Consider the following 25,750-nt stretch of genomic DNA (forward strand, 5'->3'; position numbering starts at 1 on the left):
TTATTAAGAAAACATAATAGCTACATTAAATTTGACTAATTAAAAATATATTTATTATGTTTGGGAAATGGGAAAAAAGAAAACATTTTAAGAAGTTTATTAACACAGTGGTATCCAAAAGAAGGAGAACAATCAACTTCACGTTTGTGATATTAGCTAGAGACACTATTTCACACAAAAATATCAAGGAAAGTCTAGTAACAATAATGTCATCATCATTTCAACAAAGAATATTTCTTTCCCTGCCTCTTTTCACAGAATACCTGATATTACAGTATCTCCAATCCCATTGGGAATTAATGTCTCACACTGTTGAAGATCATTTCTTTCTGAGGGTGACAACCTTCAGATTATTAGGAAATATAATAAATTAATATCTGTCCTCATTAAAAATTCTCTGATGTTTTCTTTCTTTTTCTTTAGCTTTTAATTTTAACACAAGAAAATCTTGTCAGTGGAGGTGTGAAAACAGCATGGACAAATTTAACCTACTTAAGTGGGCGACAACAGTGATGAAGATGCAGCTTTAAGCACAGACTAGCAGTACAAATAAGCACCAAAAAATTACAACAGCCTCAAGCTCTTTTAACAGAGAGGAAAACATCTGGCAATGTATTTTCATCTCTACCACTGGATTCAGCCACTTGACTAAGCAAAGTATACTTTCTGGTACAACTGCAGTTTTAGTTATTTGGTGGATATCCTATGAAGGGATGGGTTTGTGCCACTCTCTTCTGAATAAATTTGTCTTCTACATGTATAATTACCCATACATCAATAATTTAAAAGAATTAAACTTTCCTCAAACATCTTCTTAACACCTGCGTGATTTCAGAGTCCGTTTGAGTCTTGGTAAATAGGCTTGCCATGATTCAGAGTAAATACAACTGAAAAGATCTCAAAACAGACAGATCTTTTTTAACTAGCATCAAAACACTTCTTTCTCTTTTGATATAGCCTACAGAAAATCCTTCCGAGAACAGTGGGCACTCAGTAAACATTTTCTGCTAGCACACCATAATTGTTCACATAGCAACACATCAGCACTCTAGGGAGAATTCTGTTTCTTTTTATCTAAAGAACTTTCACAGACTTAAACATTAGCTAGATTCTTTCATGTTTTTTCTCTATTTGCAGAGAACTAAATGAAACAGTTATTCAAGATACACCATATCCCCCTAACCTATCTGCTCTTACTCCTTCAATACATGAGAAAGTTTTAGAAAGTTACCTTCGGTATTTTTGTTCCCATTCTCTAAGACCACTTCCTTTTTAAAGTTATTTATGTTTTCCCCCTTTGAAATTGCTGAATTGCAGACAAAGCAAGCTCTTGACTTGAACACAGTTTGAGTGTAGCAGATCTTTGAAGCTTTTGAGCCTAAAGTGAACATTTGAAACACTTTACTGGGGTATCTTTCATTTGGCCACCTACCAATGGTATTCTGATTTGCCTTGATTCCCTGTGAGCCAGGATCACTGTGTCCACAGGGATACAGATACTGACCTCACTCCTGCAAGTCAGGCAAACAGGTTGGCCTGAGAAACCTTCCCTGAGTGCACTGGAACTTTTTTACAGAGTTGATAAAAAGTTCAAAAGATCTTTTACTATAACATGTAATAAATGCTTCAAGCTTTGAAAAATGGGTCAATATATGCCAGGAAATCACCTGAAAAAAAGACTTGGTAAACAACTGGCGAATTTCAATGTGCCAGTTCAATTCTGCAATTGTGTAAGAATGGCAAACTGAGACTTGAATTTCAAGTATACCTTCATGTATCAAATTATTCATAACTGGGTAATTTTATGAGTTTATTCATTTTTATAAAAACTTATTTAATCAAATTATATTAGGGGGAAAAAAGTCTTTGTTCAACTGAAACACTGCCACTAAGATTTATGACCATTGCAGGAAAGACCACTCCACAACATCCTGACTGAACCAGGAAATCAAGGAATACAAACACAAGGCGGCAGACTTTTGATTTTTGACAACTCACAAATACAAAGGATTTTTTTTTTTTAATCACCAAGACTGTCATGTTTTTTAGATAGATATTTTTCCTCTTTCCTGCTTTGGTAATTTTTCCAGAACAACATTCAAAGACATTTTAAAAATACACTTTTGCTTTTCAAAGCTTTAAAAATCATAAGCAGCTTGGAAAGAGTTTCTTGTTTGAGTGTTTGGTTTTCAGTTGTTGGGGGTTTTTTGATCTCCCCAAGAGCTTAGCAAAAAAGCTTGGTCTTTGAAGTAGTCTGAAACCTTAATTGCTACGAGGGATAGCCAAGCAAATAGGAAAGAAAATCAGAGTATCAATTTTGCACATGCTGAAGATCATGAAAGCTTTGCCAGTAACATCAGAAAAAGCAAAATGTCCCAATTTATTGTGTATATCACGACAGTCACAACTGTCTATGTATGACTAGAAATGGGAAAAGCATGGGCTTCACATCCTGTATCCACTATTAAACCTTTCACTGTGCACACTTAACAATACAAAACAACTTCCAACACGAGATCAGGTATAATGATGTGCTAATTTGTATCTGCATATTATGGTCAGGTGATCTGGGATTCATTTGTTTATCAAACAGAAGAATTGACAAAAATCTCACAGCCATTGTTGCTGTGCCTCTTTTCAGATTTTCATACCACTTTTATGAAAAGGTAATTGCAGCATGAACATGAAGGGCAGGAAAGTTTATTGGGTATCTGTTTTAATGCAGACTCTTATCTAAGATACCAACTATAATTAAGTCTTTCCAGTATTTTAATTTTACCTTTTCTTACTGAATATTCCAGGAGCTTTAAAGATCAGTTCAGCAATTACCCCAAATTGCACCTTCACATCCACATTGATAAGCTTCTGCTAAACAGCCCCAAGAAAGAGATTCTCTACAGCCAATAGTTGAGATTGGTCCTGCTTTCTATGGGGACTTTTTGGAAGGCTTGTGATACAAAATGTGCAAAGACACATGAATAGGTACACAAACTCAGATGATTTCAATTTACAGTAAGATATTTCATATTATTATTAATGGCTTATGAAGACATATATAGCCCACCCTTGAGTTTTGCCTTCATAGTATGTAATAGTTTAAACAATATATCAGACTCTGGATCCCTTGATGTCACTGGCAAAACTTCAGTTGACTTCATTGTATGCAGAACTGAGTCCCATATAGATTTTCATGCCTTATGATTTTGACTTTTGTCCTGGAAGATGGATTGTGAACCAGCTAATGGGAAAGCTGGAAGAAGCAACTCTTGACATACATTTCTTGAAATGCACTTATGCATGTCTGATAAACTGCTTCAAAAATTAAACAAGGGCCACCCAATTTGCCAAGTAAACACAGAGAGAAATTATTCTGCATTAAGTTCAATGTATTTTTAAACTACAAAGACTAACAAAGGCAACCAAAGGGAAAGTAACACAAAATTAGGATGTCTGCACTGAATTAGACCTATCTCTAACCGAAAGCAATCGCAGGGAAGAGTTTGATCCCCAGTCCTGTACTTTTGTACAAGTATTAATGGTGAAATTATTACAGGTTTTTTTTTTGCTTGCTTCCATTCCTAGACACTAGGTTGGACCATATAAACTTACTGTCTCTTGTAATCCCATGCTTTTTTGCTCAGAGGTTTCTTGGACAATAACTCCAATGACAGACCCCAAGTCATAAGGGACTGCAGCAATCATCTCGCCATCTGCTGAACCACTGATGTCATCATTTGTGTATTCCTTTTACGTATCTAAATGTAAATGTGATTTCTATCTCTGTTCAAAGCTTTGAAAGGGACATTTAATGATAGAGATATAAATAACAGAGGAGGATCTCTATCTGTGGTTTCTCTCTGGCCTTTTTAATGTACATTTCCTTTTATAGCCACAGCTGCTTCAATTTTCCTGAGATTCTGCTGGAGAATCTCCTACAGAAAGGGTTTCTGCTCTAAACCACAATGTTATAAACAGATTGCTGACTAATGTGCTATGTTCTTGTTGTACATTACAGATACAGCTTCCTTCCAGACAGTACAATCTTGATACACCCTATAATGAAGTCTTTAAGGCTGGAGAAAACAGTCTACACAATTTGTAGCAAAACCACATTTTTTTAGTCTTCTCTATCTTTCTTCTCCTCTATTGCACCCCTGCTGTATTTTGAGAGCCTGCTTTTAAAAGACAACTGCAGTAACTTTAAAAAAGGGTAAAAAGGATAGAAATAACAGCAAAAAGAAAGGAAGAAAATATTTTAAACTAATCTTTGTATAGAAAAATATACATACCATTCCCCACTTTCCAGGGTGTAATGTGTCCAAGTTAGAACTGGAAGCTTGCCGAGGTTTCGATCTACGTTTTTTATACCAGCAATAGGGTACAATCTATCTAGCTCAGTGTTCATATATTTAACACAAATAATCTGGGAAGTGCTCCCAGATGGCAGGCACTGTCAATAAGTGAATTTTAATTTGTTCAGCTGTGGATGATCGCTTTTCCTTTGCACCATGCAGCTCTCTTCCTGACTCTAGTTAGTAGCAACATGCTCAATGTCCTGCCTCACATCAATCTGTTTCATGCTGGAGAAAACAAACAAAACAACATGAGATCTGTAACTTATATTTAAAGCTACTTAAAGTAAATTTGATACCAAGTGAATAAGGAACTCATAGAGACACCACATTCTGTGTTAGCAAGTGCATACAGAATGGGTATGGGCAGAAGACATTAGAGAGGACACTAAAGAACCCTTTTTTTCTTGTTTAGATAATCCTAATCCTGTCAGCTGCTAGGGAAGAGAAAATGAAGAACGGACTGGACTGCACCAGACAGTATCTCCAACTCAGATATCAAATGACTCCATACCAGAGGTTGTCACAAGCTGTGCAAGCCCTGCTGCCTCAGGCCCCAGAGGGGGAGCTGTGGCAGGGGCACAACAAATACTCTCTGCAACTTCAAGGAGGAAGTCAGAGGTATAAATGGGCACTAAATCTTCTTCTAGTCTTCAGATCAAATAATTGAGCGCTCCAGACTGACTTCATATTGTGATTTCACTGGGATTAGAGGAGCAGCACTGGAATGCCAGCCAAAGGTGCAATTTTCCTGGGACAAACCTTAGAAAGCATAAAAGCTGCTCTGCTTATATTTAAACAAAGCATTTTGGAGCCCTTTATTGATTCTTCATACAGGACACATTCCACCTTCTGATGATTCAGCTATTTAGAACTACAAGTTTCTGAAATTGCCCTCATCATATGGGATCATATTTTAGTAATCCAGGGAATATAGAAAATCTGTTATTAAAATAAATCTGTTGTATCTACAGTGCTATTGCAGTGGTATTTTGAGAATAATATGCCATTAGCCATCTATGGCTGGTCATTTCAAAAGCACATTTCCATATAATTAGTTTTCAGGGCTAGTGGCAAAATATATCACAAAATCTACAATACATTCATCTGTGTTGTTTTCACTTCACATTAATAATAAATTTAAAGAATTTAGCTGGACACTCCAGATAAGAAAGCCTCATTGCTACATTTCAGTTTCAGACAGTCAAGTCACCAGACTCTGCAAGTCAGCAGAATGTTATATAGCACAACTGGTGCTATTTCAGATGCTATTGTTTCTCAATTCTACCACCTTTTCTCACACTGAAATATTCAGTGAATAGCTTAATCAGCTGTAATCAGCTCATTTTAATGCTGTAGAAATGCAGCAAGAATGGAAGCAGCATTCAATCCCTGGAAATTAATGGAATGGAGAAAAAACAAAAGTTCATTCCTACACTATAAATACTGTGTGTCAAATAGCAGTATCTGGAGAACTGAAACAAATGAAATAACGTGAAAGAATGAAGCAGCATCTGGCCAAAATCAGCAGCTTCAGAAGTTAAGTTTTTAAGCACAAGTAATAAAACTGAAAACCAACCAGCAGCCCGCACCAAGCAGTGCAGGTGGCTTACACCCCGGATCCCCAGGGCCACTCCCTCCGGATCCTGCCCCACAGATGGAGAAGGCTACTCCTGGCCCCACAGAGCCCATAAAAAGCGATTACCTGTGGGTTTATCTAGGCCAAAGCGCCCACAGTCATGCCGGGGTAGCTTCACAGCCTCTCAGGCTGATTTTAATACTTTTGCACTCAGCAGAATTGTGCGGCACACCTTGGACGCGCTGTGGGAGCAGGGAGATGCGCGGGAGGCTACAAGACGTGACAAGGTAGCGCTGGAAGACGGCTCAGGGCTAAGAGCAGCAAACAGCTCTGGGCAGCAACATCTGCATCACCACGAGGAGGGTCTTGCGGTGAACTGACACCCCAAACCACGGCCAAGCTTTGTTTCAGAGAGAACTGAACGACAGTGTTAAAACAAGCAAACAGAACGGGGAGCGAACTGACTCGCCAAGTAGGAATTGGGGGTTGGGAGCGGGCCGGGAATACAAGTTACTTGGCTTTCTTCCTGTGCCCTACATTCATTTTGTTAGAACAGAACTAAGCTGTAAAAACATTAAGCATCAAATATAATCATTCTAAAGCTATTTGAAGGAGTGAGGACATCCACATCAATGTATTCCTTGGGTCCTGCACTTGAAGCAAAATTATATGAAGAATTCGTTTTGGCACCAAAGTCAGAGCTCCAGAATAAAAGCTTAAAACTTAAAGATTTGTGGAACAGACCCCATGTCCTTGTTTCATTTTATTATTGTACTACACACTTCACAGCAATATCCAAGAAATATCAATCCCATCAATACCTGAGGACCAGTGTTACGCTGCTGCAGAACACTGCTAGAAATACTTTCCATCAGCAGTTTCAGAACACTGGTAAGCTGAGAATGTAAAAATGCCTATCAAGCTTATGGATAATTACCGAGACTTGACTTCAAAATCCATCCTGTTTTAAGTCTAACCAGGGGAACAAAGCCTCTAGCTAGTTTTCCTTCTAGCCACTTTTCTTGCCATGCCCAGCCTACAGAAAAACCTCCACACTGGAACTCAAACTCGGGAACATTTTCTGGCTCTTATTTGGTATCTTTAACTATTCATATCTGTCTGGGGAGAAAGTCCTGAGAATAAATAAGTATCACGATAATAATTATCAAATAACAAACCAATGGAAAATTATAAGCATCCAAGCATGTCAGCACTATCATATAAGCTCCTTTGGAAGGTAACTCCCACTCCAGAGTGGTATTAAGGCAAGCAGATGAAGATTCATTGATATAAATAGATCAGAGATAAGGTTTATCTTAGTTCTCTACAAACTGTTTTCTTATTAAATCCTTTGCTAAAAAAATACATTTCTGAAGGTATGCAGTCAAACTAAAAGAAAGTATTTTTTTCTTGAAATCATGGACTCTGAAGTAAGCTAAAGGGACTCTCTGGTTAGACATTCATTTCTTCATTTAACACTGCAACACTACAACTTACGTTTCCTTAATACACAATATATATCTTGTATTGGTTCAAGGTGGTGGAGCTACAGTTCCAAAGCAGCTTTTCAGTGAAAAGGCTTATTTTTGAAAAAAATGTGGCTGCCTTCACATTCACACCTGAAGAAACATGCAAAAAGTGTATAAATGCACAGAGAACATTTCAAATATGTGCTGACTGAGTATAAAGCAAACTTCTGAAATTCCTCATGCTGCTTCCCAAAGCCCCACTTCATCTCTGTATGAGCTATGATTTTTCAGAATATTTTTGTGCACAAGACAGTTTCTCAAAGACCCTGTAACTCTAGTAGCTTGTCTTACAAACATAAATCAAACCATGTTGGCCAACTCCTCCCTTAACAGAACTGCACCTTTAAATACCACTAATGCCAGATGGTCTCAGCATATAAAGCAGCATGAGACAACATATTAATGCTACTCAAACAAGCAACTTGTGCTAGCAGCAGACCAATGAAATCAGTCTCAGGCTGCTAATCCTATCTGTCTCCATGGCAACATCTATTTCAGACAATTCTTCAATTTTCAAGTCAGATGAGCTTCTTGGCTCCTAAACTTCTCTATTCAGGAGGTGTTCCATTGTCAGGTACTTTTTCATTTTGTATTGGCTACTGTTATAATACACATTTTATTTTTATCAGCTGCTTCATGGAGTATAAAGGAACAGATGCTCCCCTGTTTCTGTTTATTTATAGGCTTTCCCACTAAAGATTTGTACTGAAAGATTTTCACTGAAGGTTAGCAATATTTATTTTGACTACGGATTTGTTCTCTTAATTGCAACACGTGGAAACCTTGCAAATATTCATGTCTCTGTTGTGACTCTCCCTATTAGCACCAGAAGAAAAGGAATTGGTTGTTTCTTTATATTTATCTTCTATGAAGGCAGATTTTTAAACAAAATAGAAAAAACTCTATCGGCAGCAGGCAAATAGGGAGAGAAATTCTTGAAGACTCCTCACCATATGTCCATTAGCATAGCTAAGTTAACAAAAATATTTGGGCTACTTGCTACTAGGAAAGAATCTGACAGGAAGCAGGTAGGAACTGCCTCTCAAAGGCAGATCAAATGCTGAACCACATGCTGTCTCTCAAGTACCTGTACACCAAGTACATGGCACAGCCACATGCAAACTTAGCAAGGAAGCTGAGAACCCAGGCATGGAGAGGAGAATCTGGGTCAAAGGGAGAGGGTGTCCTTACCCAAAAACACAAAAAATTCTCAGCAGAGCCAGGAAAGCAGCCATCCATCCTTTACCACAAAACAGCTTTTCCTCTCTATGAAACAACTTCTTACAATCACAGTGTTCAGAATTTAAGCATGTGAAAGCCCAGCCCTAACCCCACAGCTTTTTTTCCTCTCCATCCCTCTATGTAATGATGTCACCAAAGAGAAGGAAGACATTTCATCCAGAACGGCATAAACTTGGAACACTAATTCCTTAAGTGCAGGCTATTACGAAATCAGAGTCACAGTTAGCTTTCTTTTCATAGGGTACACATGCAAGTTGGCTTTAACATTTAGGATTCATTATTACCACGATTTCTAATCCTCCTGCTTAATTTCAGATGAATAACTCCCACCGACTTATTTGCTTTGTGGATGATCAGCAGCTGGGTGGGAGGAAAAAATTTAAGCATGGTCTAGTCTTACCAGGTGCAGATCTGACACAGAGAGTCAGCATACCATATTCGCAAGGCTTCCTTCAAAGTACCATTTTTCAGGTGTCTAAAAAGTATCTATGTCTTAGACTCACCCCAATTTTGCTTATAGCTCAAGAACTGTGCTTCTGTGCAATAAGCCAAAATGCAGCCAAAGCTGCAAAATATTTGGTTTAGCACAGGAAAAAAAGGTTCATTTTGAATGATCAATGTGCAAGGAATGCACCACTCATAACACTGAAGGACAACAATGTGTAACAAAAGGACAGTGATGCTGAGTTTGAGTGACACAAAAATAAAATTCAAGTGAATGTTTCACAGCCAGGAATGTCAGGAGACAACCATGTGGTAATTCACACGTGTATTATCCAGGTATCTCTAATGTGATGGCATGGGAAATACAACTACGCCGAAAGTTTCAACCTTTGAAATGTCTCACTGTCCTTTCACTTTCTTTGTGTCTTTGAACTCTTAGCTGTATTCCTCATAGCAAAGTATTGTATGATTTCTCTTTTGTTTAGAGAATTAATATGGCAAACGTCTGGGCCATACTTTCTAGACATCTACCAGATCATTAGACTAGCAAAGATGTCTTTGCCAAGAGAACAGTCCAATAAACTTTGGCAAGTCTGATGTCTTCCCTGATTAAACAACTCTTTTAATTTGGCTTTAAGGCAAATCCATACCTAAGCATAAGTACTCAAAATGGATTTCAGGTTGTTCTTGCTTTGGGCAGGCTCTGCAGCCATTATCCTTGATCATAAATCAGGCAGCTCACACTCCACTGCCATGTGCAGCTCCATGCAAAAAATAGCTGTCTCCATGGGACTTTATTTGCAAGCAAACAAGGATGTGAGGTTCTGCTCATAATTCAGTTTGAACAAGTACCAGGAAGCAGCTACTAGCTTATGCATTTATAAATGTCTCGCTTTGGAAATTAATTAAAAACAAATGTTTACTGCCTTTGAACTGCCAGCCCAGGGGTTTATGATTCAAGATTCTCTCATTGTAGCTACACAGACACATCTCTAACATACGGCTTCATATTGGCCCAAACCTCACAGCCCTTTTGACAATACCTGCTGCTGTGACAGGAAGGTGTGACCAATGCCAATTCAGCTAGTACTGCACTGGCACCCTGCAGGAAATCTCCGTTTAAAGGGAAAGGTACCATGGACCAAGACCTCACTTTTAGTGTAGTGTCCTTTTCCCCAGCAGTGCCCCTGAAATCAGCAAGAGAAGCAACATCTTCATTGATTCAGGGGCAGCTATTGCACCTCAGCATGTACAGTCATTTCTTCACACTATGGAAGAACTTCTGTTCCAAAATCCAAAACCCCAGCATGTGAAGCTGGGACTAGCTCAGTTTCAGCACGGCTGCTCTGCAGAACTCCTAGCCCATTCCCAGCACACCACCACCTTTCACCCTTATCCTGAGATGATACAAGCTGATGTATGGCAAACAAAAGAGCTCCATTTCCTGTCCCACAGCAGATCAAACATGCCTATTCTGCCATCGTTTTACTGATAAGAGGTTTTTTTTTCCCAACCTCTTTACTATGCAGACCCTTGAAGTCTTCATTTAGCCCCAGCATCCCAGAAAATAACTTTCATGTATAACATCCCACTCCCGCTGCATTCATTGAGCGCTGGCTTTTGATGTGCACCTTACTCCAAAATGAAGCTTACACCCTTTATTCTGCTCCTTGTAACCCTAGCAATCATTTCAATTACCTTACCCAGAAGCCTTAAGGTACATACTGTGGTTGGTTTTGACTTTCTTTTGATTCCACTAAATTTTAAGAGAATTCAGTTACTACACTTCTTCACAGTTTAATTCCCAATTCAACAGGAGGGGAAAAAAAGAAAGCAAGAAAACAAAACAGCAAGTCTCTATGCTAATATATGCATGAGACTTTTGTTTAAAAAGAAAATGCAGACCAAAAAATGATGTGACATGATATTTTGGATTTGTTGTTGTTGTTGTTGTTTTTTGTTTTTGTTTTTTTTTTTAGGAGGACCATGAATTAAAATAGGTATCAGGACTCAACTAAATAAATTAATCTGCTGAAAAAAAAAAAAACAAAACCCAAAGACAGGGTTCATAAAGTGTATGTTTTGCAAAGATAGAACATCAAGCACAACAAGGTACATTAGAAGATGATTCAGGCTGGGATTCACCAGATCTTAACCGTAAGTTCTTGCATACGTTCCTAAGTCAGAATCCTACCCAATGCTAGCTCCTCTTACAGTCAGTAGAGAAAACAGATGCCTGCAGCCTATCCAAGAGGTGTTCCTGCTGACCAGGAAAAGGGAGATGACAGCATGAATATGCATGCCCAGTATGTAGGCTTCAAAATCACATGCCGTCTTTGAAAACAGAAATTAGATTTCATGAACACGGAACTCATGCCTAACAAGTTTTAATACTAAATTATCAGATGAGCCTAACAGTAACTCCACTGTTACAACCAAAAATTTGTGTTTATTCTGAAATCAGAAGATCTCTCTTGTGTTTTTCACCCTCCATGTAACTTAAAGGCTTAAGATATTGATTACTAAATTACAGAATAGTAAACAGTTTCTCCTGAAAAAAATTAAAATATTTTAATAACGAGCTTACTTTTGACAAATCACACAACTACAACTTACTGGCTTTAACAATACATGTCACAAAATCTTGGGAAATACCCATGCTTTATAGACTTCTTACAAATTCTCTGGAGTTCTCATTATTGTCACCCTAATAAAACATCACTTTAAGGCAAGACAACGACAAAACAAGCTCCCCTTCTGTTTTCTCTGGGAACTGTTAAGGCATTCTGAAAGCGTGGGAGGTGATGACAACTCTTGCCTTTGAAAGAAATTAAAGTAATCGACTCTTTCAAAAGGAGTGAGATTGTCAAAAGCAGTCGGGGTCAGATCAGCAAATCCTGAATATTCTGCAGTACTCAAGACTCATTTTAACATGCGTGTTATTCCAGTAAGAAAAAGATAAACTGCTGAGATGCAGTAGCTGGGATCCACTGTGTTTCTGCAGGTAGCACACAGACTCCATTAACTCTTTCTAAAATGTTCTAACAAAAAGGGAAGTCTTCAAATACCTCAGTCAGCGAAGCGATTTGGAATATCTCGACATTGTATCTGTGGAGAATACTGCAGACTGCCTAGCACAGCTGCCTAGCCACACTTACTGGGAATTTCCATTGACTTCAGTGGGAACGTGAACAGCATTAACAACTAGCTGTGAATGTGACCTGTGAACGTGTCTGCCTCTCTCTGATTTGCACCAGTTCTGTGAGACATTCACTTTGTATTCCACACCTCTATCTTTAGCTGAACACCAGAACTGAGATAGGATGAAATCAGAACTATTAAGGAAATAGTATTTAAGAAAGATAAAATTAAAGAAGAAAAATCTAAGTCTAAAAAATTCACTCAGCACGTACATGCAGCCATCTTCATGCTGCTCTACAGCCCTCCTGAGACCTGCACAACCTACACAGTCTGTGAAGGACACAGAACATCCCACTCTGAATGCAGGCAGCACTAAAATCGTCCTGCCAGAAACTACCCCAGGCCAAATGCTGGCTGGGTGACTTCAGGAGGATACCCTAACCGGCACAAAAACCCATAAGGGATTTTGCTGGAACGGTAATTACAGCTTCTCAGCCTTCTGTAGAACGCAGGAGGTACAGCCCGCCCCAGATCTGCACTCCTAGCAGGGGAGTCAGTAGCACATCCCTGACAGCATTTGATGAGAAAGCCAGAACATCCTCACAAGCTCTGAAAGAACAGAAAGAAAATCTGTTCCCTGAGGCACAAAGGAAAGAAAAATTTCAAATGCAGAAGGCTACATGAGGAGTAAGTTCAATCATGTTTTACTCTGCATTTTCTATCCATCCCTATAGAGACACCAGCAGCTGCCCTGCTCCTGCTCGTGTGGTGCTGCAGGTGCCCGGACGGCAGCTCACCTTTAAAGAGGACTGCAAACCTAAGCCAAGACAGCAGCTAAACCACAGCTGACAGAACAGGTGAAAGCACAACACGGTCAGCACAGCATCTCCTGTATTCCTGATACAAAGTGCTCTGCTGACACTGACCCATTTACAAGCCCCTACCTTTATGCAGTACGGCTGGATATGAACAAAGAATGAACAAAGTGCACTCCTGTAACAGCCCTGTACCCTTCAACACCTCCCTTCAAAAAGGGAACACTACATGAGTGGCCCTTGATAAAAACTGGTGCTCGCTTAAACCTCAAGCACACAAATTAGGTTTGCCTCTCTAATATCTAGATTCAATAACAAGCTCTTGCCATATGCAATTTGTATTAATGCTTTCCAAATACGAGAAAGATCAACAGGTCCAATCAAAGAGCCCATAAGATTTTTATGTGCAGATTTGAAGTGCAAGGAAAAGAAAGATTCAGAAAATCAAGTGCGATGAACTGTTGATAATGAGGTTAGAACAGCTGTTTCTGAAAACATCACCATAACCAAGGGACGAGCTGTGCGCTTTCTGACATCACCCTGCCACCAATTCCAGCACCCACTCATCTGAAGCAGGGCAGCCCATAAGACCCACAGGTGGTATCTAGTGGTCTCCCCACTCAGGCAGCAGCACAGCTGATTACTGCCCATGCTGGGTTGAAACCTCAGCAGCCTCCTACACATTTGCTTGTTCTTATTCTTGCTCTCTCTTTCGAAAAAGAGCAGCACTTGCTCATGGTTCTCTTAAATGGATGCAGAGTCATTTAGATTACAATACAACAATAAATATTTTGAAATTAGTTTTGTGCAACATTGACAAAGACATTATGAGAAACAATTTTTCTCCCTGTAAATTCATCAGCTTTACTTATTGCAACTTACCACTGAAAGTACCAGCTCACACGGCTGGTGGCACAGCTGAATATGGGAGCACTTCACTGAGAGAATAAAAACCCGTTTGTATTAGCAGACGGATTTTGGATTTCTCCATTCATCAACAGAGAGCCATGATTTTCACTTCTCTCTTTGTCACCCTCTAATTATTTTTTTGTAGGAGGAAATGGTTCTGGCAGTGCATGACTGGGGTGTGAGAAACTAAGAGCCTCACATCTGGGGGCACTGGAGGGGCTAGTACAGGAGCAGCAATTTGGGAAGCCTAGAAGCTTATTTAGGCTCAGTGCCAGCAGTGACCAACCCAACTCATTTCCTGGCCCTGCCAAGTGGAGTCTTTGATAAAGTGATGGGTCCAAGGATTACTGTAGCTGAGCTGCACCTCAGAAAACTGACTGAAGTCACACCCACAGGACCCTGCAAATGTTCCAAGTCACAGCTGACTGCTCAGTTCACACACGGTGTGCTCCTGCCTCACCACTTCATGATGCTTTGTTGTTTGAAACTTCAAACTGTGTCATTTTCTAGAAAATCAGTTGTCTTGCTCAACTGCAAATTAACAATTTCCTTCTATTTGAAGAATTTTTAAAGACGCTCGTGGAGAAAAGGATGAACAAAAACATGAGCATTCTGTTCAACAGAACATCAGACAACCACAGCAAGAGCTAATTTCCTCTCTCAGGAGTAGTTGGTATTCTCCTGCAGGTGAACTAAGGCAAAGCATTGCTTAGTTTGTCCCAGAAAAATAAAAAAGAATCTGTGCTTTACCATGAAATGTCCTGTTTTCCCTTGGTCCACTAACTTCCCACAGACTTTCTCCTCCTTTTATCGGACCTTGCCTTCTGTCAACTTCGCCAATATTTGGTGAACACAGGGACAAAGCTGTATTTTCTCATGTTATCAAAGCTACTCCAAAACATTTTGATAGCTTCCAGTCTACATTCATGCAACACCTTCTACACGGAACCACTGACACAGTCTCATTCAAGTCTTCCTCTGCCTTCACTGCTCCGTCCTCAGGGATTCAAATTGAGGTTTTCTGCCTTGGTATAAAACTTGATAAAGTTTAAATATCTTCATCCTCGGGTTGTGTTTTTTCCTTATTCACGGATTTCAGTTTCATCAGTGATTGCAGGCTCTGATCTCCCATACAAGTGCAGTATCAGCCTAAAGGAATTGTTGCCATGATAAAAGTTCAAACAAACATTTAAAAAAAAACACAAGAAAAAACCCTAACAAATAAACCCCACCACAAAATTACAAATATTAGCCCAAATGCTATTTGGCATGAGGCACAGTTGAAGCACAGGTAGTGTTGTGGTCAAGTTTGCAGAAAGGCAGCACATTCTCTAAGTGTTTAATGTAGCATTAGAAACTTTAGGCAGTCTGACACTTCTGGCATTTATCATGTCCCCAGGAAGAGCTCACTGAAGGCTCAGCTCACAGCGCCCAAGTGACTCATTTGGGTTTCCAAGATTTGCAAAGACACTTGGTATGATTATGCAAGAAACCAGACTGGCTCATACGAAGTCATTCTGACTCCCAGTGCAGTATGAGGACTTTGAGAAAATCCTCCTAATGAATATTTCCCCAGGAAAAAATGAGGCCTTTATAATTAGTTCCAGTTTCTTCATTGACTGAGGATTTTTTCCAGTTGCCTTGGAGGTTAAAGCACATTTCTGAAGTTTTTCTCTTTCTCTCAAGCATTTTTTTCAAAAATTGCACATAAATTTCAAATTAATTTTCAGAAATAGCTGATACTCTAAAATTGAAGTGGATTGGTATGCTTGCATACAATCAGATGCATTCACACAATGCTACACAGCCATGCAATACACGTGATTATGCAATGGTTGCATGTATAGGCAGTATTTGATTTACTCAGTACAAAGCCTCTTTACTCAGTACAAAGAGTCTCTACTGATGCTCTGCTGACACTTTCCTGCTCTGTTTTGTCATCAACTTGCTCACTAAGTGAACAAAAACATTTTTTTGTCTCACAGCTGTTCACTAGATGATTCCAGTACCATCCCTGTGTACTCATCAGCCTTCTAGAAGCATGAGCTGTCTACACACTATAAATCGATGAACCACAGCATATATTCTGTTCATGCTTCCCTATATTTACAAAATAAACCCTGTGATACTCAGGATATATTGCAGGAATAGATTATGTTCAGATCTCACCGTTTTTTGGCTGTCTGGGAAAAATGAAAAGTGACTATATGTATGTATATATGTGTGTCTTTGATTCCATCATTTTTTAATAATAATAGATGATGACGAATCAGATTCTGATCCTGCAAGTTTTACCACACAAAATATCCTTATTATGGATGTTGCCCTGGGAATCAAGCATGGATGCTCAGAACGAGCAGGGTTCTCCCTTCAGGTATATGCAGACTCAGCCTCACATTTCCTGCCAAGGCTGGTACAAGGCTCCACTTCTTTTACTGCACAGCTTAAAAATGCTCCCATAGAAAAATAAACAGTGCTACCTTTTATACACAGTAGAAGAAAGGGCACATTTTTGAGAAGAAAACACCTCTAATGCAACCACTGGCACAATATATAGGCGCTTAGGCTCTTAATAGAGAAGCGGGGGTGGTATCAATGTTTTTACAATTCTTTCTAAGGAGCACAAGTGTAACTGCATGAGGTCTTGCCTTGCTGCCCTTCCCAAAAATGATGCCGAGTTTCTCCCATGTGCCACTGCAGAGAGGAGTAGTTCTCTGCTTTCTGAGAATTGTTCAGAACCTCACAGAATGAAAGTGAGGATTGAAATAAAACAATGAATTTGCTCTGGTTCAAACCCTGGTTAATCCCCTTCAAAAACCAGCATTTTCAGCATCCACCACTAAAGATTGCCAGGACTCATCACATTCCCTGGCACGTGATTTGGACATTGCAACATGTGGCATTTTTGTCTATAGGGCTCCCTTAGTAAGGGGCCCAGCACGTTCCAGGTTTGACACTGTCTACAGCTTGTATGTGGATGCAGTCCACGGGAATTTTCCTTTTTTACAGTTTGTTATTCATATACTGCTGGATTCCCTTTAGCTTGGGCCCAATGACAAACCCTTTCCCACATCATGGACACCAAGAGAAGCGTGTCTCCAGGAAGGGGCACAGCCCCATCTCAGACTGCACAGCATGCTTTTCTTTTTGTCCCTTCCAGCTGGCTTGACACAACAGCCACACAAATGAGCTATAGCGACTATTCCCTGAGCAAAATCCCAGTAATAACTCTTATCATTCTAGTGTGCAAAGTACACAGCAGCAATAGATTCATTCTTAGCCTCAGGATCCTCACCCCCTCTAATCAAGATGGCAACACACCACAAAGAAATTTTTCAAATTTCAGTGCATTCCCTACATTTTTTTCATTCCAGGACAATGCTTTCCTACCCTGCCTTCCTCTTACATCCGCCTTACGTCCAAGATCCTACAACCTCCAAGTTCTATCTGTAGCCCCAACATTTAAGTCTCTTGAGGATACAAAGCCAGGTTATATTCAGGTCATAAAGCAGCATATTAAGCACTAATTGTATTGGCCAAATCCCCGGAGAGCCACAGAAGCCACACCTCCACCTAAAAGCCACGGACTTCCAGACCTGTGATTGTGCTGTAACCCCGTGAGGGAAATGTGGGGACATGACTGCAGGAGGTTGATGGCCGGGCCGAAGGTACCGAGCAGCTTTCACGGACAAGCCCTTTCACATCCAGACATCAGCGACACTATCGATTCCAAAAGCGGAACCAATGACACGGGCACAATGGTAGGCGTAATACAAGCGCACGGCATCAATCCCGTTCCCTTCGATAAAGACGTCCCAAACTCCAAGTACGCGCAACCACGTATCCCGAGTCACCCGTGCCGGCGCCCGCAGCGAGCCGCGGCACCCGTGGGTGACACATGCCCGGGGCCAGCCCGGCCCGGGGCACGCCGCTCCCGCGGGCACGCTGCTGCCTCACGCCGCTCCCGGGCGCCGCGGTTCGTGCGGGGAACGGCGGCCAAGCGCCCGCCCTGCCAGCGAACCCGCGCCGGGCGCCCGCCCCGGACATTTCTACGGGGAATCCGGGCACTTCTTGCTGCAACGGGCGCTAAATCCAGCGGCAGCGGCACAAAGCCGCTCGGCGCCGGCTGCGGACGATCGCCGACAGCCGGTGGCGGTGCCGCAGCGAGCGTTCCGGGGACAGCGCCCGCGGCGGCCGCGCCGCCGCCGTTACCTGCGCACAGGTGCGGGCGGCGCCTCCCCTCCCTTACCGGGCTCGTGCTCGCCGGGCCGGTCCGAGATCTCGATGACCAGGAGCTCCCGGCCCTCGGCGCTGCGCCCCACCGTGTAGATCCTGCTGATGGCGGGGCACTGCAGCCACACGGCCACCAGCGCCTCCCGCAGCTCGGCGTAGCGGTGGTACTCGAAGGAGATGCCCTCCTCGGCGCTCAGCCGCCGCCGCCGGCTGGCGGCCCCCGCCTGCGGCTCTGCCGCGGCCCGGCAGGCAGCGAGCACCGCGCACACCGCCAGCAGCAGCACCCGCGCCGCCATCCCGCCCGCCTGCTGCTCCGCCAGCGCCGGCGGCACCCAGCGAGGGAGCGAGCGAGGGAGGGAGCGAGGGAGGGAAGCGAGGAGCGGGGGGAGCCGGGGGGCGGCGGGGCGGGACCCGGCGCTCCGCCCCGATCCGCGTCCCCAGCGCTCCCGCGGAGGGCGGGCGGAGCGACCGCACGATGCGGGCGAAAGCCGCTCAAGCTGTTGTCATCAACCAGATGCGGAAAGAAAATTAAAAAAAAAAACCAAAAAACAAAACAAAAAAACCGCTGAGAGAATCCTGGTGCGTGTTTTCCGCACCGCCTCATCATTTTATGCGGTCCCAGAGGGTTAACCCACTGCCACAAACCTGAAGTAACAGAATGGTCCATGAATGATTCAGTGCTATTGCAGGGCAACACAAATGCATTTGATTGACATGGAGAATTACAAACCGTCATCTGCAAGGTCGCTTTGCTCCTCATTTATAAGGCATCTTTGCTGCATCACGAAAAGGAAAGGATAAAGCAAGACTTAGTTTCTGATACTGACAGAACTAAAGAGAGCACGGCCCAGTCCAGTAAAAAAAAATGCTCTTGTGAAGAACTATTTACTATATCACATTCATCTGTTTTTTCTAGACTGCAGATAGTACAGGACTTCTTTTCAACTTGTCTTCATAGGCATAACTGTTCAGATTATGTTGAAACAGCCTGTAAAGGACGAGCTCTAGAAGCAAAAGGCTAAATGCTAAAGAGCAACTTCCATTTCAGGTTGTTGTTTTGGCCTTTAGCGGTTTTTTGCTTGCTCGATTATATTTCTTTTTTTTTTTCTTTTTTTTTTTTTTTAGGACACGAATGCTGGAAAATTTTAGAGATTCAAAATTTTGGATAGTACACATTCAATTAATCCTTCTACAAGCAGAATTTTGTCCTCAATAATTTAAGGCATGTTTATTCTGACCTTCTGAATTGAAAGGGTAAGCCTGTATAACACCTCCCTCGATCACCAATTAATACTGAATCAATTTTCAGGAAGATATTTTCATAATCTTTGGTGATATTATGGGTATTTTCCAAAATTGTGGGTGTCCACTTCAAATAAGGTGCTAATTGACACAACCTCTTCTAGGAGAATGTTTTCGCTTACCTTTGGTCATGTTCCAGCTCAGGAAGTGATCCAGTATCTGAAACACAGACCTGAATGTACAACTACTGTACATAAATACTTGAATATCTGTCTCTATTTACCTATATTTGTTACTTATACTTGTTACCTTCCAGGACCCTGAATGTCAGTCCTGAATTATTTGATGTGTTTCTTCATAGCAAGAACCAAAGTTCAGTCCTTCCAGATCTCACCATCTTTCAAAGCCAACTGGGTTCAGAAGCTGCCCTGCCCAGTTTAATTCCAGGCTTACAAGTAGGCAACCACATGCAAAGGCACCTTTGGAGCCTTCAACTCTTCATTCTTACTGCTAGAAAACTTTTGGAGATGCCTGGCATAGCATGTCCCATTAGCTCTGAGGTTATCACAACACTCATTGGCACTGTTTCGCAAAGACTTGGACTTAGAGAGACTCCTTGATATGGTGTTTTCTCTGACCAAGATCACTGTTTGAATTTAGGGTCACAAAAAGGCTCTCTCTCTCTCTGACTTCTCCCCTTCCTAACAGCATAAATTAGACTACGTTAAAGAAATTTGTTTAAGACATCACACTGCTTTGGAACTATGTGCAACATGTGCAGCTCTCTTAGTGCTCCAAATGGAACTGCAAGTAACGGCAGCTGACCTGACATTCAAAAGATTCACATTTTTTAGCAGTATTGGCTGCACTCATCACAGGATAAATTTTCCTTGTTCTCTTCATCACTTTTCCTTGCACTCAATATACAAAATAAACAAATCTGATGATGCTGATTACATTGTCATTTTCCAGGAGAACTTTCTGATTCCAAAAAGCCTTCCTTTTGTTCTTTGTAGCATCTGTCATTGGCTTCTCTTCTAATTTAATTGACCAAAATACATCACTAAAAGATACAAGTAGGCTGGGAAATCATCTATTTTCATATCCTCAAGCAGTGAATTATTATTCCACTACACAAAAGTAATCTCACACCTAGATCTGAATGGATTTACTTCTGTTTTCATACTTATCCACCCTCACTCTTAAAAAACTTAAGACCATGTGTACTTATAAAAACACATGCATATCTTGTGTAAAGCAGGGTGGCTTATATACTATCAAATATTTGAGCTCACATACACTGATTTATTTTTAATAAGGGATTAAAAAACAATGTTTAAATTCTCAGACAGCATAGGAGCATAGGCAGAACTGAGTAGGAGGAATAAATTGATGTCTTCCTTTGTAACTAATCCTTCCTCCTATTTTCCATAAATGATTTCCATAAATGATGATTATCTTCAAAGGCCAAATTTCCTTGCAATATGGAAAACATTTTGGCACTTGCCTTAGTCTCAGAGGAATGCTCCAACCCCAAGGGCATTCCCAGCTTATAAACAAAACCAGGCACCTGGGCATGGCCTTGTAAGCTGATTAATACTAAGGAGAGCAGTGACTAGAGCAGAAGTGCTCCAGGAAACCTGATCAGCAGATTTTAAATCTGCTTTACCTGTCTCTTATATCTGAATATGGTGCAGAAATAGTAAGTCATATATTGCCAACAGACACAGCCTAAACAACTTGGTATTTACAAAAGAAATCCATTAACATTTCCAAAAGTACTTATTTCTAGACAAATCTACATGTACACAAAACATACATATAACACTCATATATATTTACAGATTACTTCATTCCTTTGGCCAAAGAGAATTTGCTGATTCAAATTTTCCAATACTTTTGACTTGCCTGAATCTGTCTTTTTCAGCAAATCATTATTCATCAGGAAGCATGTATTTTCCAAAAAAACCTCACACGCACAGAATTTTGCCTGCAAGACTTACAAGTCTTTGCACATTTTTTTTTTTTAATTTGTGGGGTAAGACAAAAAGGCTAAGGCAACTGTTTCCTTTTATTATTCAAAAAGATAACCCTAAATCTTTGGCCATTACAAACAACTGAAGTATATATGGAACATCAGAAGTCCTAAAACCCCACTGTGATGGAGAGACAGATATTTATGTTATTAATAACAAACTACTGCTAATATGTACACCATGGAAACTCTAAACTTCTCTGGTTTATATTTGGGAAGAAGTTATAATACTCAAATAAAATAACTGCAATCAACTTAAAAGAGAGAACTGTTGACCTCAGTGCTGACAAACCAGGCAAGGAGATAGAGATAACTGTAACTGTAAGAAGATTGTACAAAACTTATCAGAGTGCTGATTATATTCCCATAAACTACACCTGACAGCTGTGGTCACTTGAAGCTGTGTCTTCAAGACATAAGCTTGATCTATTACCAACCTTGAAAATATCTTGCACAACTCAGTGGCTCTATTTCTTGGATAAACTTGCAAAACAGGGTTGAAATATAGGAAGTTGAGGTTTTTCCAACACCTTGAGAAGGTGATTAATATAAAGCAGGGCAAAGGAAATACCACCACCAACAAAAAATTTAATAATTAAAATGTAGACAAGTCACTTACATAGGTAGTTACAGAACGGGAGGGGGGAAAAAACCCACCCACCTTCCAAATTGTTTACTGCAAGACCAACTGTATATTTTCTTTTCTCCAACTCTTGGATGACTCACACATTACTGAAATCCAACCCTATCAGGTTTTTAGAACTGTTGGTGACCATCCTATATATGTAACAATTCTGCACCCACACTTTGGAGACTGCAACTTAAATTTAATACAAAATGTATTTGACATTTGCACCTACACAAATGCAGTGACTTACTGCTGCCTCTTCTTCAAGTTTGCAGGAGTAATAACTGCTCCTGGGTGATGCTAGTTCCTGGGTAGTGTAGTGGAATGCAGTTTCTGATAGATGCTATGGCTGGGCTATGGTGCCAAGTGCTCATACAGAGAAACTGCCATGCAGGATCATTGTGAGAGTTCAAAAAACTGTCTGATGGGGCTTTTTAAAAGTGGTGAATCATGATCTTAGAGGAGCATTCTTCTGGTGTGGCATAGGGACTGGTACTTCAAGTCCAAGGGTTAATTCATTCAGGGATTACATAAATGTGAATCATAAGTGATTAAAATGTGTGAATGACAAAGAATGGTGAATAATAAGGATATAGCAGCTCTGCAATGTGATTTACTTGGTAAGTCAAGCACATTTCAGTATTTCAGAGCAGTAAAGTGTAAATTACACTTAAGAATATGAAATGTAAAACACAGATGACAGTCTGGCAAGCAGCATTGTCAGAAGCATCGAGAGATCACTAAAGATAGGTAAAGACTATTTTCCAGTGCAATGCTTAGACAGAAGGATAATGATTAAGTGGGAGTATGTGCTTTTATCACAAGGTGGTCTTAGAGAGAACAACCTGGATACACACTTCTGTTATCTACAGCTGAAACAAGACAAAATTCAGAGACAAGCCACAGAAGTTATTTGAGCAACAGAGGGAATGCCTTACCCTGGAAGATGATACAATCTGGTAAGCTGGTGAAAAATAAATTGGAAAGTGATTTGATTACTGTGTTTACTACCTTCGCAGACAGAAAATTATAGCAAGAACTAATGACACAAAGTTGCCTTCTCTCTGGACCAGCCAGTTACAGATGTGCCAGAGGGGTGCAGCTGTCAGAACAAGAGTGGCAGCCATAATAGGGCAGAAATTTGGACACAATTACTATCAGTAGCCATAATGAAAGTTTCAATAATGTAATTTTTCAACAAAAATGAACATTACGAATCTAGAAACATATAACAGTTTAAAAAAATTATCATCAATCTTGCAGCATAACTCTGTGAGGAAAACAAATGAAGTAATATAATCTTATAATATCAATCAATATTAATATTTTCTGGCACGCTGTGCTGCAGTGTAAAATAAACCACCTCATTTTGTATTTCACATCAGCTGCCAAAAGCAGTTGATTATTTCGCAATCCTAATCATTATAGTTTATAATACTTTTCAAGTTTGCATAGGGTTTTTTGACATTAACTCCAAGAAATTAATTAACATAGGACTTAATTATTGTCTTATCCTAAGGGACTGCAGAAACTGTTATTTCCCACAGATGAGCTTTAATTAAACTAAAGTGGACTTTCAGGAAAAGATAATGTACTGGAAAGTGTCCCTCCCCTGCTTATTCCCCTGTCCTATCATATTTAAGAGTTAAAGGTCCCCTTCTTGAAGAACAGAAAGGAAAACTGATTGTGAGGAACCAAAACTGTTAACTTTTAAAGTATTCTTATCTTTTTTTAACTCTTGCACAAAAACCTCTCTGTTTTCACATCTGTACATGCTATGTTGCCTCTCACAAAAGATGCGGGGGCGAAAATTAATAAAGTCTTATTAAGTAATGACCTAAAATCTAAAAAATGGAATTTCCTAACAGAATTCTTCATTTGCGTAAAAGACACAGAGAGTAGTGAGGTAGGTCATTTACTTGCCAGCATCACATTCAGCAATAAACACAGGGTCCTACATTTGAAAAAGTGGTGGGGTGGTGGTAAAGTGCAGGTCTATCTGAGTCCTGAAGAAAACAAGCCTGTGGTTTTCAAATGCAAGATCCTGCGTTGAAAGGTACAGCAGGCACATTTTGTTTCCACAAAAAATAAATTTATAAAGCGCAGCTTGCATAATTCTCTAGGGATTTGTTGAAGAAAGAGGATCAAAAGCAATGATGTGATCACACTGCACACTAAGGGCGTACATAACCTAAAAAACTAAAATAGCAATGGGTGTCAGAAAAAACATGGATTCAACTAATTTTAAAAGGTCCAAAAACCCCAATGCACACTTCCCCAAATGACAGCATGTTAAAATTGCATTCTTTATTTTTAAACCTCTTGAAGAATGGAATATACATTTCAACTTTGTAAGTGAATCCCATCATGTTTTTAGCACTCTGCTGCAGCTTTCCAATAGCTGAGGAGAGACCAAGCATTTACAAATACCTTTACTGGAATATTTAAGCAAGGGGCTCCCAGTTGTGCATAATTTTGCAGCAGAGTGAGCAGAGGCATAAGCCAGCAGGCTGAGAACAAATGAATAGCATGATGTTCACAGGGAAAAGCTGAAGCTCTGAAAGCTCCTCGTATTTTTAGGCTAATGCTTCAGTCAAATAAAGGAAAGTATAGCTGCAGCTGAAGGATGGGAGTGGGAGTGGACAAAGCAGAGGATAATGGCCATCTTTGAAATCTGATTAAAGAGGATGTTTCCACCATGGAGAATTCAGGCGGGCAGTGCATATGGATTCAGCAAGGTTTAAGTATCACTCCCTGCTAAAAACAATACAGGGATTTCAGCTTCTGTTCACCTGCCGTAGTAAAATGTAATTTTTTTACTTCTTTTTAGAGGGAAGGGGAAAAATACTGAATTTCAACAGGGATACAGATAAAGAAGTAAAGGCTTCCACAAAACACATAAAAAAGAGAAATCTGAACTACTTCCACATGTCAAGGAATATTCGAGTCATTCTGCATGTCATTAATACTTTACTTTTTGTAAGAACACTGCTCTCATCTGCACTTTCACTGGATTGTCTGTTTTGACAGTTATACCAGATTGCATGTAAAGCATCACTAAAATTCAGGTGTGATCCTGAGTAACCAAAACACTGTAAAGTCCTCTAAGGGACTTGTTGAGTAGATGAAGTGGTATTTGAAGTCTGAAGAGCAGCCGACATGACAGTACAAAGTGGAAGATCTTTTAAGGGTTTAAGCCCTTCTCAAATTCTTCACTGTTGTTTCCTGTGCAACAGACAAATACTTACAATAGATTAAAAACTATTAGACTACTGCATCTGTGACTAGTGCAACTCAAATAGTAGATTTTGAGATTCGAGCTTGCGATCAAGTAGCCTGAGAATGCACTCATCCCAAAAGATGCTGCTACACTGAGCAGGGAGGACCCAAGTCCTTCAAAACAAAAACCAGCAGAATTTACACGTTCTCTGTTTCCATTTCTTACTCCTGCCTCTGCAAATAGTTTAACAGATGGCACTGCTGCAAACCATCCTAACAAATAATGCTTCTTCATTAACGAGATGAATAGTAAGACCCTATATCCTATATGTTTTTATCACAGCTTTGTGTTTAAAAACATATGAAAAGTATAATACACACA

At 40.3% G+C, this 25,750-nt stretch overlaps 1 protein-coding gene across 1 annotated transcript in view; it reads right to left on the reverse strand.

The window, feature by feature from the left end:
• Positions 1-19,669, reverse strand: part of CPE (carboxypeptidase E) — a 54,704-nt gene extending 35,035 nt beyond the window's left edge. Inside the window, 2 exon segments of the mRNA XM_062492859.1 lie at positions 18,261-18,641; positions 18,644-19,669. Of these exon segments, the coding sequence (XP_062348843.1) occupies positions 18,261-18,641; positions 18,644-19,004 (742 nt within the window). The 5' untranslated portion in view covers positions 19,005-19,669.
• Positions 19,670-25,750: the final 6,081 nt, after the last annotated feature.

The sequence above is a fragment of the Cinclus cinclus genome, chromosome 5 (assembly GCF_963662255.1).
Source record: "Cinclus cinclus chromosome 5, bCinCin1.1, whole genome shotgun sequence".
In the NCBI taxonomy this organism is placed as follows: Eukaryota; Metazoa; Chordata; class Aves; order Passeriformes; family Cinclidae; genus Cinclus; species Cinclus cinclus.